This window comes from Anolis carolinensis, chromosome 1 (assembly GCF_035594765.1).
Source record: "Anolis carolinensis isolate JA03-04 chromosome 1, rAnoCar3.1.pri, whole genome shotgun sequence".
Classification (NCBI taxonomy): Eukaryota; Metazoa; Chordata; class Lepidosauria; order Squamata; family Dactyloidae; genus Anolis; species Anolis carolinensis.
The window spans coordinates 5,842,377-5,862,852 of record NC_085841.1 but is presented as its reverse complement, the minus strand read 5'-3'; the positions used below and the strand labels follow the sequence as shown (position 1 = coordinate 5,862,852).

Genomic DNA, 20,476 nt, shown 5'->3' with positions numbered 1-20,476 from the left:
GTGGATTCTGGGAACAGGCACACAATGGTTTCAAGAAGATAGCTTGAACCGCATTCCTTGGGAGAGTCAAGGTCAAACTTTCTTCTGCCAGATGGGCATGTCAGTGGCGAAAAGGCTAAGGAGATTGATAGAAAGCAATATATCAACAGAGATGAGAAAGGGAGTTTCTGAGGCACAGCAAAAGGATATTAATGAGAAAAGGTTTTGAACAAACTTCCCACGGAAAGAGGCCTTGATTTTAGCTTTAAGAGGAGCTACTTCTGAGAGAGATTTTCAGAAGTGGTAACTTTGCTCATCGAGCATGGTTCCTGTTCATGGACTCATAGAATCCTGTTCCTTGTTCCTGTGGATTTTCATGCCAAGTTCATGTAGCCTTGTATCTTGAGTCTTGTTCCAGCCCTTGTTTTGCTCTTGGGGAATTTTGGATTATTCAGTCATTGTTCCTGAAAGTTTTGCAGTTTGGATTCCTTGTTCCAGTCAAAGATCTTGTTATTTGTTCCAGTTCTGTTCCTGTTCCTTGGACTAATACCTTGTTGGAGTTTATTCTTGTGTTTGATTTTCATGGACCCTTGCTTCAAGACTCTAAAGTATCTTGCACCTGGTGGACTAAAATCTTGTTTCATTGACTTTGAAATTTGATTTGCTATTGCTTACATATATTCATCAATAAACAACTTGCATTGCTTATAGTCTGGGGCTCCAGCATGGTTTTGAGGTGTCTCTGCAGCCTAGGGGTGCAACACCCAGTGTGTCTAACTCCCCAGAAAGCCAAATCATATACAGACAAATAGTCATTTATTGATCTGCCTCTGTCCTGTTTTGTCTTTCAAGAACAGCCTTAAAACACTGTGGTGAGTAAATGAAAACTGCTTTACTTCAACAAAATGTATAGTACAGCACACTCAGTGGAATAATGCAAAAGGAAGGAAGGAAGTCTTAGGGTAAACACAGTTCTTAGTCTCTGTTAAATTTGTCAGAGTAATTGCAGCGCAGCAGCAGTTGGATGGAATCATTGAAACGCAGAACGAAATGACATCAGAGACTATGGTAAATCTATATACAAGTTTTACTGACTTCAGCAATAATCAAGACAAACACGCTTGTAGACAATAGACGAACACAGGACTTGACTTTCACTCCAGGCAGACAGCACTCGACTCAGAACTGAGAACTGAACTGAACAGATCTGATGCAATCAGCAATGCACAAACACTTGTGTCTGGACACTCCCCAGTTCCAGCCACACATCAAGGACATCACAGCTTCTCAGTAATTAACTCTTTCCAGACTATGTTACACTCTGGATGATGCAATCAGTATGCAATACAGACAAGACACAAATTTCATTTAAACACTACAAATACACAAATCCCACATTAACAAAATTCCCAAATCAAATAGCAGTCTTACATCAGACAAAGAAACAGCAATAAAACCTTAAGAGCAGTTTCCCTGATGCAGACTTGAAGCAAGCACAAGGGGAGCAAAGAGTCAGTTTGTTAACAGCAAGATCTGGCTGCACCTGCTTCTGCTTTATAGCCGATTCCCCTCATAGCTGCTAGGGCAGTTCCCAATTACTCAGCTGCATTTCTGGCAGCTATTCTAGCTGAACGAGGTCTCTGCTCTGTTTCCTTTCGCCTCTCCTGAAATGTGGGTACTTGCAAAATCTCCTCAGATTCCAACTCACCCTCAGATTCATGAACACTTTCCTGCTTCCCTTCCTCTTCTGAAGAAAAGGGATCCCTAACAGCTTCTGAGAGGGTTGTGATCAGAAAGAGATGCAGTGTGGCAATTTCTAATGGGTTAATGATGGGCTCAATGGTCTGGCTCTGGTGGACACAATGGGGTGAATCTTAACACACAATAAGGGAGACAATACACAGGTCTAGGAAATGTTTTCTAAAGGAGCCACAGATGACAATTTATAATTTACAGTTGGATTTCTTGATATCCTATCATTTCAACAAGGGAACTTACGCATGTGGAAGACACAGACCAGATTCCAGCCACAGCATGAATTTTATTATAAATTGAAAACTATCAGTATTAAAACAGGAGTGATTATGGAGAGAGCAGTAATGAAGCGAGGAGCAGGAGCCGAATTACGAACTGCGATTTCTGTTCGGATTGCAAGGTCGTCCACCCCTTCGGGTATAAAGGGTTTTCCTTCAGTCGCTGTAGCTTTTTCGATCCAGTCCAGGTATTTGAAGATGTTGGTGTAGACGGAGGGGCTCCCGTTTTCTTCGCAGCCCTCTCCTCTGCTGGCAATGCCAACCACGAACCATTTGAAGTTGCTTCCGTAAGTGCAAACCAAAGGATTCCCGCTCTCATCCTAGAAAGAGGTGGATGTGGGGAGAAAGAGGTCAAAGCCTGGATAACAACAACAACTATCTATCTAAAAAAAGTCAAGGTTTGTAGGTATGTTTTTGGTTTTGTATGTTTGTGGGCGATTTCCAAGATGGCACCCAATTCCAGAGACCATTGTGACTCCCACCGACGATGGATCTGGACCAAACTTGGCACAAAGACTCCCCAAGACCAGCAGAAAACACTGGAAGGGTTTCATGAGGATGGACCCAAGATTATTGGAGTTGCACCCTACCACTTCCAAAGACAGTTGTGATCCCTACCAATGATGGATCTGGACCAAACTTGGCACACAGATCCCCACTGGCCAGTGGAAAATACTGTGGAGTTTCATAGGGATGAATCCACCCACGTCAAGAGAGTCCTGTGAATCCCACCAATGACAGATCTGGATCAAATTTGGCACACAGACCCATCATGGCCATGTTTAAATACTGGCTGGGTTTGGAAAGGCAATGACAGAGGATGATGGGAGTTGCACTCACAGACATCCAAAGATCCGTGAACCCTACCAAAGATGGATCTGGAGCAAACTTTGGCACACAGACCCATCATGGCCAAGTGTAAATACTGGCTGGGTTTGGAAAGGCAATGACAGAGGATTATGGGAGTTGCAGTCACAGACATCCAAAGATCCGTGAACCCTACCAAAGATGGATCTGGAGCAAACTTTGGCACACAGACTCATCATGGCCAAGTTTAAATACTGGCTGGGTTTGGAAAGACAATGACAGAGGATGATGGGAGTTGCAGTCACAGACATCCAAAGATCCGTGAACCCTACCAAAGATAGATCTGGAGCAAACTTTGGCACACAGACCCATCATGGCCAAGGTTAAATACTGGCTGGGTTTGGAAAGGCAATGACAGAGGATGATGGGAGTTGCAGTCACAGACATCCAACGGGCCATGAACTCTACCAAAGATGGATCTGGACCAAACTTGGCACACATACCCAACTTTTAAAAACTAGAGACATTTTTTGGAGGGGAAGACTGACCCAAAATGTTGGGAGTTGTAGTTTGCCCACATCTCAATACATTTTCTAATGGGTCCATTAGAAAACTTGACAGTGACTGATTCTTATGTTCATCCTTACAAAATCCTTAACCCGGGCATCGCTGTGTACCTAAGCTAGTCTTCAATACAGCTTCTACACTGTGAGGACTTTGTTTCTGGGACTGAGTCTGTTTGCATGTGACATGTAAGTATCCAACAGGATTCCAAAATGCTGGAGTCCCTGGGATGCCATATGAAAGCTGTAGTTCCATGAGCAAGATCCCTCGACTTCCCCAAGCCTAGCTTGAGTGTACCTTGCACTCCCCGTCGATGTCCTTTTCAGAGGAGGTGCACAACACGTTCTCTGTCAAGTCCGGGATTTTCTGCGCACATGTTTCCGACCCAATCAGAGTCACGTCTATTTTCTCCATCATCATTGCAGGTTGTTTCTCATTGCTATCTGGGGGGTCCCAAGGAAAGAGAAAGAAAGGATGAGCCGGGTTGTTGTGTGTTTTTCGGGCTATATAGCCAAGTTCCAGAAGTATTGTCTCCTGATGTTTCGCCCACATCTATGGCAGGCACCCTCAGAGGTTGCTCTGAGGATGCCTGCCAGAGATGTAGGCAAAACGTCAGGAGAGAATACTTCTGGAACATGGCCATACAGCCCGAAAAACACACAACAACCAACTCTGTGATTCTGGCCATGAAATCCTTCGACAACACAAAGGATGAGCATCTCAGAAATGATGTGTAATAGGAACGCCACCATCACAGAGTCATGGCGTTGGAAGAGACCCCAAGGGCCATGGGCCATTAGTAGGTGGATGGAGAGTGTTTGTGTAAACTAATTCACACAGTGCAAAAGAAAAGAAAAGAATGAACAATTTTTACCACCATAAACTTAACAGCACTCCCAACAGATGGCCATCCAGTTTTGGTAACAACAACAACAACAACAACAACAACAACAACAACAACAATTAGACCAAATGCCACCAAAGCCAAAATTGAAAAGTTGCTCAGATGATCCACTGAAACTTATGCCACAAATACCATCTCCCTGTGACAAAGAACTGGTGGTATCATAAGCCAAAAAAAAGTTACAAAAAATGAACACGACAAACTACTCTAGGACTTCAGACTGACAGAGTTTTGGAGCACAATACTCCTGACCTGACATCATGAGGGGAATAGTATGAATCTTTGATGTTGCAATCCCAGTTGACAACAGAATTCAAGAGAAGCAACTGGAAAAGCTGACACGATATGAGGATTTAAAGATTGAACTGCAAAGACTCTGGCACAAGCCAGGAAAGGTGGTCCCAGTGGTGATCGGCACACTGGGTGCAGTGCCTAAAGACCTTGGCCTGCACTTAAACACAATTGGCGCTGACAAAATTACCATCTGTCAGCTGCAAAAGGCCACCCTACTAGGATCTGCATGCATTATCCACTGATACATCACATAGTCCTAGACACTTGGGAAGTGTCTGACGTGTGATCCAGTACAAAAGCTGTGTATTAATTTTGTTGTGTATCAAATAAATAATAATAATAATAATAATAATAATAATAATAATAATAATAGATGGCACAAGCCAGTAAAGGTGGTCCCAGTGGTGATTGGCACACTGAGTGCAGTACCTAAAGACTTGGCACTTGAACACAATCGGCACTGACATCTGTCAGCTGCAAAAGGCCACCCTAATCAGGTCTGCATGCATCAATACATCACATAGTCCTAGACGCTTGGGAAGTGTCTGATGTGTATTAATCTTGTTGTGTATCAAGGAATAATAATAATAATAATAATAATAATAATAATAATAATAATAATAATAATAGATGGCACAAGCCAGTAAAGGTGGTCCCTGTGGTGATCGGCACGCTGGGTGCAATGCCTAAAGACCTTGGCCTGCACTTAAACACAATTGGCACTGACAAAATTACCATCTGTCAGCTGCAAAAGGCCACCCTACTAGGATCTGCATGCATTATTTACCGATACATCACATAGCCCTAAGGAGCCCCGGTGGTGAAGTGCGTTAAAGCACCGAAAGATCCCAGGTTCAAACCCCGGGAGCGGCGGGAGCGCCCACTGTTAGCTCCAGCTCCTGCCAACCTAGCAGTTCAAAAACATGCGAATGTGAGTAGATCAATAGGTGCTGCTCCAGCGGGAAGGTAATGGCGCTCCATGCAGTCATGCCGGCCACATGACCTTGGAGATGTCTATGGACAACGCCAGCTCTTCGGCTTAGAAATGGAGATGAGCACCAACCCCCAGAGTCAGACATGACTGGACTTAACGTCAGGGGAAACCTTTACCTTTACCACATAGCCCTAGATCAGGGGTCCCCAAACTAAGGCCCGGGGGCCACATGTGGCCCATCAAAGCCATTTATCTGGCCCCCGTGGCAGCGTGCGGTGCAAGGGAGGAGGGAAAGGTGCGTGCCTTTCCAGCCTCCTCCCTCGCCCGGTGTGTGTCTTCCAAAGCTTTGCTTGTTTATAATGATATTTTAATTATTATTTAATTAACAATTAATTATTAAGGGGTGCTTTGCTAGTACTTTTGGTGCACAAAGGTGGAAGGGGGTTGGACTAAATGGCCCAAGGTCTGTTCCAATCATCATCATCATCATCATCATCATCATCATCATTGACACAAAGACACAGTATAACACAGCAAACAAGATATATATGCTGGATTTCGTATCACAAAATCACAAGTTTAACACTTCCCAAGCATTTAGGACTGTGTGATGTATGATGATGATGATGATGATTATTATTATTAACAACATTGAGGTTGGGTGGCCATCTGTCAGGGGTGCTTTGCTTGTGCTTTTGGTGCACAAACGTAGAATGGGGTTGGACCAAATGGCCCAAGGGGTCTCTTATTATTATGATTATGATTATGATTATGATTAACATTGAGGCTGTATTTGATCCCATTTGTTTTGTTTTTTACTTCAAAATAAGAGATGTGCAGTGTGCATAGGAATTTGTTTATAGTTTTTTTTCTACTATAGTCCGGCCCTCCAAACTGTGTGAGAGACCGTGAACTGGCCCCCTGTTTAAAAAATTTGGGGGCCCCTGCCCTAGATGCTTGGGAAGTGTTTGACATGTGATCCAATACAACAGCCAGCAGAGTGATCTTGTTGGCTGTGTACTAAACTTGTTGTGTATCAAGTAATAACGGAAACCCCAGAAAATCTCAGCCACAGAAATCCCCTAGGTGGACCTGAGCAACTCTTTCCTTTTCAGTCTCAGAGGCTGGGTGGCCATCTGTCAGGAGAGTTTGGATTGTGTCTTTGTGCCTGGGGAAAAGGGGTGGACCGGATGACCCTTGGGTGTCTCTTTCAACTTTGTTGCTGCATGATTCCCCACCCATATTCTCGACGACCCTGTTTCCCCGAAAATAAGACAGTGTCTTATATTAATTTTTGCTCCCAAAGATGCGCTAGGTCTTATTTTCAGGGGATGTCTTATTTTTCCACAAAGACGAATTCACATTTATGGTTGAATTTTTAAAAATGAAAATTTATTATCTAGTGTACAGTGGTTGTCATCACAAAACAGCATAACCAAACTGTGAATCCTTTCAAGAATTTCTATATTATACTTTATTGCTATACTGTTTTAAAATTACTTTTTAAAATTTCTGTTCGTATGTAAATTTATGTTGTTGTTGGGCTTATCCCTGTGTAAGCTGCCCTGAGTCCCTTCTGGGAGATGGAGGTGGGATACAAGAATAAAGTTATATTATTATTATTATTATTATTATTATTATTATTATTATTATTGACACAACGACGTTGTATGACACAGCAAACAAGATAGATATGCTGGGTTTCGTTTCACAAAATCACAAGTCGAACACTTCCCAAGCGTCTAGGACTGTGTGATGTATTTTCGGATGATGCGTGCAGATCCCAGCAGGGTGGCCTTTTGCAGTTGGCAGATCGTGATTTTGTCAATGTCTATTGTTTCCAAATGCCGGCTGAGATCTTTCGGCACGGCACCCAATGTGCCCATCACCACCGGGACCACCTGCACTGGTTTCTGCCAGAGTCTTTGCAGTTCGATCTTGAGGTCCTGATAGCGGCTGAATTTTTCCTGTTGTTTTTCATCAATGCGACTGTCACCTGGGATGGCAACGTCAATGATCCAAACCTTGTTCTTTTCCACAACTATGATGTCTGGTGTGTTGTGTTCCAGAACTTTGTCAGTCTGGATTCGGAAGTCCCATAGTATCTTTGCGTGCTCATTTTCCAATACTTTTGCAGGTTTGTGATCCCACCAGTTCTTTGCTGCTGGCAGGTGGTACTTGAGGCATAAGTTCCAATGAATCATTTGGGCCACATAGTTGTGCCTCTGTTTGTAGTCTGTCTGTGCAATTTTCTTACAGCAGCTGAGGATATGATCAATGGTTTTGTCGGTTTCCTTGCAGAGTCTGCATTTTGGGTCATCAGCTGATTTTTCGATCTTGGCCTTAATTGCATTTGTCCTGATGGCTTGCTCCTGGGCTGCAAGGATCAGGCCTTATTATTATTATTATTATTATTATTATTATTATTATTATTATTATTATTATTATTTCTTGTTACTACCTTTATTTCCATGTACAACAATCTATGGTATGTACATTTACCAATCCTGCATGCTTCCAAACAAAAACGTTACTAGGTCTTACTTTTGAGGGAGGCCTTATATTTAGCAATTCAGCAAAACCTCTACTAGGTCTTATTTTCTGGGAATGTCTTATTTTCGGGGAAACAGGGTATGAAAGGAGAAGCTGGAAGGTGTCCAGAGACACATATCTTCCCGCTTGGGGGAAAGGGGGTGGACTGGATAGCCCCTGGGGGTCCCTTCCAACTCTTGTTCCATGATTCTCCACTCGTGCCTTCGACTAGGAAAGGCCGTACCTGGGATGATCTTGGGCTCCCAGGTGGCCACCCAGCAGTCTTGCCACATGCTGAGGTCGTGCAGCAAAGGCAGGCAGATGGGGGTCGTCTCTCGGCTGAAGTCAATGGGGGTGTCCAAGAGGAGCAAGGCCAGGTCGCTGTAGAGGGTCTTGCCGTTGAAGTCGTGGTGGATGAGCACCCGGTCCAGCTCCCTCTCCTCCGAGGTGCCACCCTCGATGTTGACCACCACAAACAGCCCGGAGGTCCTTGGGAACAAAGAACAAGGAGGCTTTGAAACTTCTACTGGTCACGCTTTTCAAAACAAACCTTCTGATGTAGACCTTCACTCTGCTCTACTGTTTTGCATTTCAACTTATAGAATCAAAGACATGGAAGAGACCCCAAGGACCATCTATCCTAACCTCATTCTGCCATCCAGGAAGACACAATCCAATCTGGAAAACCTCCAGGGAAGCAGACTCCCAAACTCCTAGGTATGATATTCTACTGTCAAACAAGTCTTACCATCAGGAAGTTCTTCCTAATGTTTAGATCTGTTTTAATGCAATTTGAATCCATTCTTCCATGTCCTAGTCTTCAGAGCAGCAGTAAATAAGCCTGCACGCTTCTCAATGTGGCAACAGCACATTAGAAAAGGGTGGCAAAATATAAATGTTGGCTGGGGAATTTGGTGGCTGTTCATATTGCCTGACGGACCCAATTTGATTAATTCTCTGCCATCCCACTATTTTCAGATGCTTTTAAAATGTCCCAGTTTCTCTCTCCTCTTGCTATTTTCCTCCTTTGTCCTCAGCCAACTTCGGTTATGACAAATTGTGTTCAAAATGCAAAAGTAGCAAAGGCTGGATCTACAATACTCTATATCCCAAGATCTGATCCTAGATTATCTTCTTTGAACTAGATTATATGAGATAATCTGGGATAAACATAATCTGGGATCGGATCCTGGGTTATAGGGTAGTGTCAATCCAGCCAGAATCTTGCCCTTTCCAATAGGCTCAGGCAAAAACAAACTGCTGTGGCTTCTCTTAGTTTGTTTTTCCACATTATTATTATTATTATTAATAATAATAATAATAATAATAATAATAATAATAATAATAGTTTGCTAGGTCCTCCAATGCATGTCTATAGTTACTTCTGATAAAAGTCTACCATACCGTGTTTCCCCAAAAATAAGACAGTGTCTTATATTAATTTTTGCTCCCAAAGATGCTCTAGGTCTTATTTTCAGGGGATGTCTTATTTTTCCATGAAGAAGAACTCACATTTATTGTTGAACAAAAACATGAACATTTATTATATACTGTAAAGTAGTTGCCATCACAAACCGGCATAACCAGATAAATTGTGAATCCCATCAAGAATTTCTTGTTACTACCAATATTTCCATGCACAACACTCAATGGTAAGTACATTTACCAATCCTGCATGCTCTGGTGTTGTTTGGCAAGCATGCTTCCAAACAAAAACTTTGCTAGGTCTTACTTTCAGGGGAGGCCTTATATTTAGCAATTCAGCAAAACCTTTATTAGGTCTTATTTTCTGGGGATGTCTTATTTTAGGGGAAACAGGGTAGAATCTGACTGGAGGACCTAACAAATTATTACAGAGAAATATTTTCCCAAGATTCAGGTAAGTGAAATTAAAGATATATCATCCATATTCTTACTGTCTAGTCCAGGCATGGGCAAACTTCAGCCCTCCAGGTGTTTTGGACTTCAACTCCTACAATTCCTAAGAGTCGGTAGGCTGTTAGGAATTGTGGGAGTTGAAATCCAAAACACCTAGAGGGTTGAAGTTTGCTTATGCCTGGTCTATAACAATCAAAAGTGTACATAACTTTAGGGATTAATACAGTTTTACACCACGGCTCAGTGCTATGAAATCATGGGTGTTATAGTTTGGTAAAGCACCAGCACTTTGTGGCAGAGGAGGCTATAAATTCTTTAGTGTAGATGCACCTAGGTTACACATTCCCAACTTCCATAGCACTTAAAGCAGTGGTTCCCAATGTTTTTTTTTTTTGACCAGGGACCACTTTGACAGGGACAACTCTCCAACATTAGAACAACTTTAGATTCAGCTTGGTTCTTTGGGGTGCTGATTCAGGAAATTGCATTGGATAGATCACAACAGCTCTAGATTCTGATATAGAACATATGTCATCCAGTAGTTGCCATCTGCTTGCCCACAGAAAACCATATTGAATAATCTAGAGCTGATGTGGTCTATCCAATGCAATTTTCTGAATCAGCACCCCAAAATGAAGACACCAAGGCACTCCTACTTCCAAGTGCCACACGGAACAGCTCCGCTCGGGGAGAGGAGGAGAAGCAGCAGTCAGGAGGCTTGTTGCCGTACCTTACGTGGATAATCAGCCTCTCCTCTCCCAAGATCCCTGTTGCCTCAGTACTATAAGAGGGTTTCGCAAGTCCAGCTGCTCTCGTTGCAACAGTGTAGTAACCCTGAGGCCGCTGACCATATTTTAGTTCTTGGGGGCCACTGGGGATCCACGGACCACAGGTTGGGAACCACTGATTAAAAGCAACCCTTTGCTTTTGTGGCAAAGGGGACTCCACATTGCCACTTTGGATACTCACAGGTCTCTCTGGAAGCAGTGAGCCGCAGACAAGATCCACCAGTTGCTGAGGATGGCGCCTCCGCAGAAGTGCTTGCCCTGGGTCTGGATGCTGACCTGCCAGGGAAGGGTCTCAAACGCAGCCGAGGCGGGCTCTCCTTCTTTGGCCAGTGGCAGTGTCCACGATGTGGCCTTGGTCTCGGGACTGAGGCCACAGGAGGAAATCTGAGAGGTCGACAAGGTCAGCTGGTCTGTGACAAAACATATATATGGCTGGAGTTACATTTCAAAAATGTCCCTGTTCCAACTAACATACACATTCAACATAAGAACAAACCTGTAGAACATATCTTATTCATAACTTGGGGACGGCCTGTATAAGACAGCTAAGTTGGTCTATTAGAAGAACACATTGGACAGAGATCAGAGGCATGGAAAATATAAAGCTATATCAAAACCTATACCTTAGTGCAGGGGTCCCCAAACTTTTTAAACAGGGGGCCAGTTCACGATCCTTTGGACCATTGGAGGGCTGGACTATAGTTGGCCACCAAGCAATAATAATAATAATAATAATAATAATAATAATAATAATAATAATAATAATAATAATAATAATGAGGGTTGGAAGAGACCCTTTGGGCCATTGAGTCCAATCCCCTTCTGCCTTTGTGCACCAAAAGCACAAGCAAAGCACCCCTGACAGATGGCCTCCCAGCCTCAATGTCAATAATAATAATAATAATAATAATAATAATAATAATAATAATAATAATAGACCCTTGAGCCATTGAGTCCAACCCCCTTCTGCCTTTGTGCACAAAAAGAACAAGCAAAGCACCCCTGACAGATGGCCTCCCGGTCTCAATGTTAATAATAATAATAATAATAATAATAATAATAATAATAATAATAATAATAGAAGGTTGGAAGAGACCCCTTGGGCCATTGAGTCCAATCCCCTTCCTCCTTTGTGCACCGAAAGCACAAGCAAAGCACCCCTGACTGATGGCCATCCACCCTCAATGTTAATAATAATAATAATGATAATGATAATGATAATAATAATAATAATAATAATAATAATAATGATGATGATGTTTGGAAGAGACCCCTTGGGCCATCTAGTCCAACCCCCTTCTGCCCTTGTGCCGTGGGGGCTGGATAAATGGCTTCGATGGGCCGCATCCGGCCCTCGGGCCTTAGTTTGGGGACCCCTGCCTTAGTGTATGACTTAGGGTGCATTTGCGCCCACTGTTAGCCCCAGCTCCTGCCAACCTAGCAGTTCGAAAACATGCCAATGTGAGTAGATCAATACGTACCGCTCCGGCGGGAAGGCAACGGTGCTCCATGCAGTCATGCCGGCCACATGACCTTGGAGGTGTCTACAGACAACGCCGGCTCTTTGGCTTAGAAATGGAGATGAGCACCAACCCCCAGAGTCAGTCACGACTGGACTTAACGTCAGGGGAAAACCTTTACCTTTTTTACCTACACCAAGGAATGAATGCACTTCAGCACCACTTTAACTGCCCTGGCTCTATGCTATGGAACACTGGGAGTTGTAATTTTGCAAGGTCTTTAGACTTGCTGAGGACTTGCCAAACTACAAACACCAGGATCCCCAAACATTGTGCCATGAAGCTGAAAGGGTGCCAAGCTGAACTAACTCTACTGCGTAGACATTCCTGTAAAAATGTTTATTTCTTTCCATTTGGAGATATGATGGAGTATTAATTTTACATTGAAAAAAACTGGGTATCTTCAGGCGCACATGTTAAATTACATTACAATAATCTAACTTGGAATTTAACCAGTGTTTGCGGAGGTTGGATCCTGTATGCTTTTAGCATGGCTATAAGACTCTAGTTTTGGAAAGTATTTACCAGTTTTTGTTCACAGAACAGAAATTGCTAGTTTAGTTATGCATAGATGTATATTTCAGACATTGGCCCAATCCTTTATCATGATTTGCATTGCACAGCTTTACATATGCACATTGGTGTAGCATTTGCAGATCTGATGGATGTGATTAGTATGTTCTCTCTAAGTATTTTAGTTCCTCCAGCACAATTCTATGGTGCACTTCAATGAGAAAGAGAAGAGTTTGCTCCTGCCTTAAAGGAATTTGTTTAAAGTTTATTCCATTCTTGAACAATTCCATCAGTAAAGATGTTCAGTTTTAAACTCTTTTCTTGCCATTTGTCACCTTTCCATCTGCTCTCCTCCAAACTAACCAAACACAGCTGTCCAAGCAACTCCTCATAGAGATTAATAGTTTCCAGAATGTTGATCGCCTTGGTTGTCCTTCTCTGGTTAAGATCCCCAGAAAGAGGCACTGTTTTGGGCAACCAAAGCAGAATAGACTAGGGTTATTTCCATCTTCAATCTGATTGAAAAGAGTTTCATAGAATCATCAATCTGGGAGAGACCATTAGTGTCCATTGAGTCCAACCCTCTTGAAAAGTTGTAGCAGAAACATTGGAGCAGGAAGGTTCAGAAATTCAGTCTACTGAGGTTTCTTTCTCTTAGTCTCAACTTGCAAAGTGATCCAGGCTAACAAGGCTACGTCTCTGAACACTACACTCTTGTTCATTGTTGTTGTGTGCCTTGAAGTTATTTCTGACTAATGGAGACCTAAACGTGACCTCGATCATGGGTTTTTCTGGATCTGAGAGTTTGTGATTCACCCCAACATCACTCAATGGGGTTCCATAGCTAAGCAAGGAATCAAAACCTGGTCTCCAGAGGAGTCAAACACCGGGGCTGATAGTGTGTGACTTGTCCAAGGTGGGCTTCCATGGCCAAGTGGGAATTGAACCATGGCCTCCAGAGACATAGTCCATCTCTGGGGCTGAGAATCTGTGACTAACCCAACACTGCCTCATGATTTTCCACAACTGAGCAGGAAATCGAACCCTGGTCTTTGAAGTCGTAGTCCAACTCTAGGGCTGTATGTAATCCGACCAAGGTGGACTTCCATGTCCAAGTAGGGAATTGAACCATAATGTCCAGTCACAGCCCAGTGCTCAAACCACACCACATTGGTCTACTCCTGTTCACAGAAATGCACTAGCTACATTGGCTGCTGCATCAGTGTTGGCTCATGTTCAGCTTGTGGTCTTGATGTGCTGTGATGCTGCAGAGCTTGGCAAGTGTATTGTCCCAGCGATTCCCAAACTCTGGTCCTCCAGATGTTTGGGACTTCAGCTTCTAGACATCTCAGCTACTTTGTCCAATGGTCAGGGTATCTGGAAGCTGAAGTTCAAAACACTTGGAAGACCAAAGTTTGGGAGACCCCGTTGAAGCAATTCCACAACTCTGCAACCAGTATGGTCTACCAAGGCTTCCCAAAGCCAGGCTTGTCTTTTGATGTAATTTCTTTCATCTCTCATAGCCAATATCAAGACTGTGGCTATTTTGGGATGCATGGGTAGAAGAAGCGTTCTCACCCACCTGCATGGGAGTTGCTCACGAAGGGTGCTCGAAACAGGAGCACAAACAGCAGCAGCAGCATCCTGAAGAGGTCCTCTGTCTTCATGCTCCAAGAAGCCACCACTTAGCCTTTGCCGTATAGACAAAAATCAATCACTTGGCAGAGAAGCAGAATTACCCATAATCCCACATTGCTGTCCCTTCATGTGACATCACTCACCATCCTGTTCACTTGTGTTGACATCACAATGAAATTCTGAGCTGGTCCCAGCAACAAGCTTAGTCTTAGTTTCAACTTAGTTTGGCTCCTGTTAAATTCTAGAACCTAATCAACACTCGTTTGTGATAGGAACCCCTTGAATCCCCAAATCACCCAGTGAGGTTATGGGCATTGAAATTCAGAAAAGTAGTCTTTCCAATATGTTTATGGACTTTATGTTCAGGGAAAATGTTGTCAAGTCTTTCCAACATATGGTGACCTTAGGCAAACCTATTCTTTGCCCATGTCTTCCTCCGAGGTTGAGAAAGTATCACTTGCCCAGTGGGTGTCCATGGCTGAGTGGGAAATCAAACCTTAGTCTCCAACACTAATCCTCAAGAAAAGGCAATGGCAAACCTTCTCTGAATAAATCTTGAAGAAACTTGTTCATTAATAAATTTTGCCAGGAAAACCTTTATGTAGTTTTGCTTTGGGGTCAGCATAAATTGGAAATGTTTTAGGCCCCCTCTCTCTCTGCCTCGCTCTCTCTCTCTCTATATATATATAATCGGATGTGCTGAGGTGGTGAACTGGAACCAACGTTCATAAAGTCCAGTGCATATTTGCACGGAAAATGACTTAAATATATATGTTTCATCTACTGTTAGCTAGAAATGCCTCAGCATTGAGCCTTTGTGAAAATACAGTTCTGATGGACATGTGATAACACACCTGCGGAATGACGAAGGGGGTAAAGATGAAATAGCCAAGGGCAGGCAGAAACGGATGAATCATAATCGTGAGGTTTATGACCAGGGGGGGCATCATTCATTTGTCCCTTACTGTTGACAAGTCAGCACGTGGTTATAAAAGGGGAGAGAAAATGCTCAATCTTTCTCTTGCTGTATGAATGTCGTCATGAGTCTATCTCTGTATCTGTTCATTGTCTGCAAGTACAAATCCTGATTGCGGGTCAATGTAATCGGATGCGGATCCTGATTGTACAGCCGTAAATAGTGAAACATGTCAAGATTAAAGCCCCCTGATATTTTGGATGAAAACTGAATCTGCGAGTTTACTAAACAGACGTTACAGTTGTACTCAGATAACCCTGATTAACTGAGCAAAATTTCTAGCTGCTGTGAATGAACTTTTGCTTGCCTCTGTGGCATTTGTTTGCCCAGTATGCAGCAGTCACAAACCTATCCCACGATATCTACATGAATTCCTAGGAGCTTTTCAAAGGAGCTAAGCCTATCAAGGAGAGATCATGCCACAGGTAAATAACGCCTTTCCATTAAGCAGCTTTTCCAGCTCCCAATGGTATTCCGAGATATCAACTGACAGACTCAGGGCTCGGGTTGTGGCGCAGGCTGGAGAGCAGCTGCAATTAATCACTGCAATGAATCACTCTGAGTTCGAGGCCTGCTCCGAGCCTATGTTTGTTTGTCTTTGTTCTATGTTAAAAGGCATTGAATGTTTGCCTATATGTGTAATGTGATCCGCCCTGAGTCCCTTTCGGGGTGAGAAAGAAGGGCGGAATATAAATGCTGTAAATAAATAAATAATAAATAAATACAGAGATTGCCTCTGGTATACTTTTCATTATAATGTTTATGTTTCCTTGATGACCCACCGTGTTTGCTAAGCCTTCTCTTTGTATAAACTGTGCTGGGTATTTAATCTCATCATGGACTGTTTTACAAATTTGAACTTCATTCCTGACATCTGCACCTCTTTTCAGGGCAGACTCACTAACCAGCCTGGATTTCAAACATGCCAATGACAGCTGATCATCTGCCATGAAGGCAGCTCCAACTACCTGCAACATCAGAATGAATCCCATCAATGAGCGCCCGGATCCAAATTGGGCTGCTTTCTTGACCAACCAGGGAAGAGTGTGGGTTTTTCAAATGGCTGTCAGAATTCATAAAATTTCCTGCATTATTCATTTTGTGCTGCATGCCTTATGTCCGACCTCTTTAAGGGCAGACTCTGTATCAGACATCCTTTCAGGACTGAAAGCAATAAACCTCTGTTCCTGCTGCCTTCAATTCAGTTTGCATGGCAAAGTAGTGGGTAATCCAGTGTTCCTTATTATAAGAGGATGCCTTCTAGTACTGCCAAGCATCCCTAGTTGAGGCCTGAAATCATACAAATGTGATGCCATAAAAATCCTGTGTATTTTGGGTGTGGATTCTACATAAAGACAGAAATGTGCGCATCATGTAATTTATAAACATGGGAAATATGCTGATTTCACAGAGAAGCAGGTGGCTGAAATCAATACCTTCATTTGGTATTTAGGTAGAACACAAACCTGTTATTAGCAGCCTCCTGGTTTTCCATGAATTTCGACAGACTCTTATTGCTATTTTAAAATCCTGCCAATGCTAACCTAGACTTGCCCTGTTGATAGCACCTGCTATTTGAACAATGACATGGATGATGAAATAGAGGCCACACTTATCGAATTTGTAGATGGCACCCAATTGGGATGGATAGATAATAAATACTCCAAAGTACAGGGCCAGAATCCGAAATGACCTCAACAGATCAGAGGACTGGGCCAAGACTAAAAACATGAATTTTAACAGGGAGAAATGTAAGATATTACACTTAGGCAGAAAGACATTACGAGGTGACATTGACAGCCATGTTAAAATATTTGAAAGGATATCACATTGAGGACATCCTTTCTGCTGCTCTGGAGAATAGGGCATGGAGCAATGGATTCAAATTGCAGGAAAAGAGATTTTATCTAAACATTAAGAAAAACATCCTGATGGTAAGAATTGTTTGACAGTGGAATATGCTGCCTTGGTGTCCAGTGGAGTCTCCTTCTTCTGAAGTTTTAAGCAGAGGTTGAATGGACATCTGTTGAGTAGGCTTGGGTTGTGTTGGCAGAAGGCAGTTTAATGAGATGGACCTTGTAGACTCTTCCAATTCTGTGATTCTACACATATGATAAGACACAGCTATGGGCATGGATATGTATGATTATCCTGAAATATAGAGATGTAACTATTTTAATTAATAAATTAATAACCCATATGGCACAAGACAAAGAAGTATTGGTTAGCAAGATCTCTCCTAGCCAAATCCTTACACACATTTAAAAATAATTTTCTGCAGCTCCAGAAACTAGAACACAAATCAATGTGTTCAAGTTGCAAGGAAAACAAATGATATTTCATCTCAATTTTGGAAGCTTTTTTATGTTCAGGGAGTCCGCATGCTGTAGTGATTTAACATGGAATTATAGCTTTGGAGAACAAGATTTTAGACATGGAAATGAATTGGCTGTTCTTTGGCAGGTCACACTTTCTCAGCCTGAGCAAGTCAAAGCAGACACACATAGACAAATCTTGCCAATAAAATCCCATAATAGGTTTGCTTTTGAACAAAAAAAGCTGTTGGGAACTCAACAAGTAGATGGGAGAAAAGCCATTAGATGGTTGCAATTTCTCAATACTGTGGAGAGCCATGGATGTACTGGAAGCAAAGTGTTTGTCCTCCATTTATTGTCAGCTTTCTGAACCCTTGTTGGAGCCAGTTTTTATTTGGTATACAGAATGAAGATGTATGTCCACATGGGTAGTGCAAACATCTACAGAATGGTGTGTTAACCAGATTAATGTCTAAGACTCTTGCTGTTGACCTGAACTCATCATTTCACTCAAATTCAGATACGAGTCTGGAATTATCCAACAAGAATGTTTGCAAATCTGATTGCATTCATTTTGGTCTCAAGTCAAACCTAGGATTTGTTTCACATGATCCAAAAGATCCCATCTGATCTCGGACACGACGTAGGATCAGATGTGGTTCATACTTGGATGAGAGACCACCACTGACGGGAGACCACCTATCTCATAGGAAAGAATGGCCAAAACCACTTCTTTAATATTTTTTACTGAAGAAATCCTTTGAAATGCATGGGGTCACTATACATCAACAAGTCGACGTAAAGACAGACATATACATATCGGATTTGTGGAGCACAAAAACTAGGAAAGATGTGTTGTCTCCACTTATGAATCTTCTTTTCTTAAAAACATTTGATTTTTGTATTGAAAAGTGTGATTTTCCTATCTTGCATTCATACTTATCCATGCATTTGGTGAAGCAAGTTCTTTTCCATGAAATTCTATTTGCTTTAAAAACGTGTTGTATTTTGCTGCAACACACTTAACAAGGCAGGACCTCTTGAGAACAGAATGTACCCACACGGCTATCTGCGACCGTGAGTGCTGTGACAAAGGGCACAATTTGCCAAGAAATCGGTTCAGGTGGGCCAAAAAGTCAAGAGAAGAGCTAATGAGTAGATGTGTTGGTCTTCTATGTAAAGTGCAAATAAACACAACCTTGTGTTGTACTGCCACAACCTCTCTGCAAAAGGAGATAAATTAAGTGTGTGAGAGAAAAGGAGAATGAAAAGTTGAATGAAAAGTAATGCCTCCACCTTCGTAACTCCTCAACAGATGGCAGATACTGGCTTGTTCAGTAGACTCTACAGTTCCATTTGACGGAAAGCCTTAGCATTGAACAGTTGTGTTGTTAAAGTGCGAAGTATGGAACCCTGCGCAGACGGTCTGTCAATGCGACTTAAGCAATGTGCAGTCATTGAATTCTTGACAGCAGAAGGTGTCACCCCAAAGGAGATTCATCAGAGAATGCAAGCTGTTTATGGTGACTGTGTTGATGTGAGTCCTGTACATCGTTGGGCGAGTAAGTTTAAAGGTGTTGAGGTGGGAACATCTGACTTGTGTGACAAACAAAGAGTTGGACATACTGTGACAGCAACCACCGAGTTTCACAAGCAAAAGGTTGACAGATTGATTCAGGATGATCGTCGTATCACTCAGAGAGAAATTTCAAGCTTAATCAGCATTTCACAAGAATGTGTGGGTCACATTAATGCTTTGCTTTGCTATCGAAAGATCTGTGCACGATGGGTCCTGTGAGACGCTGGTTGCGGAAACAGAGTGTCAACTTTTTCCGTGACGGCTTCAGAAAACTTGTTCATCGTTGGCAGAAAAGTATCTAATTGTCTGGTGATTATGTGGAAATGTGAATAGTGGTAGCTAAAGAACACATTCTAAGGATTATTTCTGTGTTTGATTTATTAAAATATTCCCATCCAATCCAAAGTAACTAAGGTGGAGGCATTACTTTTCATTCAACGCTCGTAACACAAAGCAAGACATTTATTTTCTAGTATGCCCAGATCATGACATGGTGCTAAACTCAAGGCTTACTTCAAGTATCCTATATACTCATGTGTTGTCCTAGGGCCAGTGCTATTCAACATCTTTGACAATGACTTGGATGAGGGAATCAAAGACACGCTGATCAAATTTGTATATCTCACCAATGTAGGAGGGAGATGAATACTCCAGAAGACAGGATCAGAATCCAAAATGACCTAAACGAATGAGAGTGTTGAGCAACAGTCCATGCAAGTCACCACTAGGTTGGATTATTGTAACGCTTTGTACGCCGGCCTTCTGAAGATAAAAACCCAGAAGATCCGAATGGTCCAAAATGCTGCGGCCAGGCTGCTAGCAGGATCATCTATAAGATCCCATATTACACCGATTCTGAAACAACTGCATTGGCTACGAATAGAACATCGGATCTCTTACAAGATACTGATCCTGACATTTAGAGCTCGAAATGGCCAAGGACCATTATATCTTAGGGACCGCCTCATTCCTTGTTTCCATCAGTGATCACCTCGATCCTCCCAGGAAAATCTCCTATACGTACCGGGCCCTAGGGAGGTATGCCTGGAAGCTACAAGGCGTAGAGCCTTTTCGGCCTATGCTCCAATTCTGTGGAACTCATTGCCTCCATATGTTAGAGCAATGTCGGAGTTGCGACCTTTTGGAAAAGCGCTCAAGACTTGGCTGTTTGGTTGTGCATTTAAGTAAATCAGATCTAGTTTGCCAAATAACCACTGTTGAA

General features: G+C 42.5%; 1 protein-coding gene and 1 long non-coding RNA gene across 2 annotated transcripts; one reads left to right on the top strand and one right to left on the bottom strand.

Moving 5' to 3' along the window:
• Nucleotides 1-2,000: 2,000 nt before the first annotated feature.
• LOC103278538 (serine protease 55) lies at nt 2,001-15,213 on the bottom strand. The gene is made up of 5 exons (XM_016992964.2): nt 14,329-15,213; nt 10,895-11,123; nt 8,292-8,536; nt 3,681-3,826; nt 2,001-2,332 (listed from the first exon to the last, which is right to left on the bottom strand). Exons 1-5 carry the CDS (start codon nt 14,411-14,413, stop codon nt 2,024-2,026), a joined length of 1,014 nt encoding a protein of 337 aa, XP_016848453.2. The 5' UTR covers nt 14,414-15,213; the 3' UTR covers nt 2,001-2,023.
• A 184-nt stretch (nt 15,214-15,397) lies between these two features.
• On the top strand, nt 15,398-16,455 carry LOC134295908 (uncharacterized). Its single transcript, XR_010002457.1, has 2 exons — nt 15,398-15,785; nt 16,251-16,455. It is a non-coding gene; the product is annotated as an uncharacterized LOC134295908 (long non-coding RNA).
• Nucleotides 16,456-20,476: the final 4,021 nt, after the last annotated feature.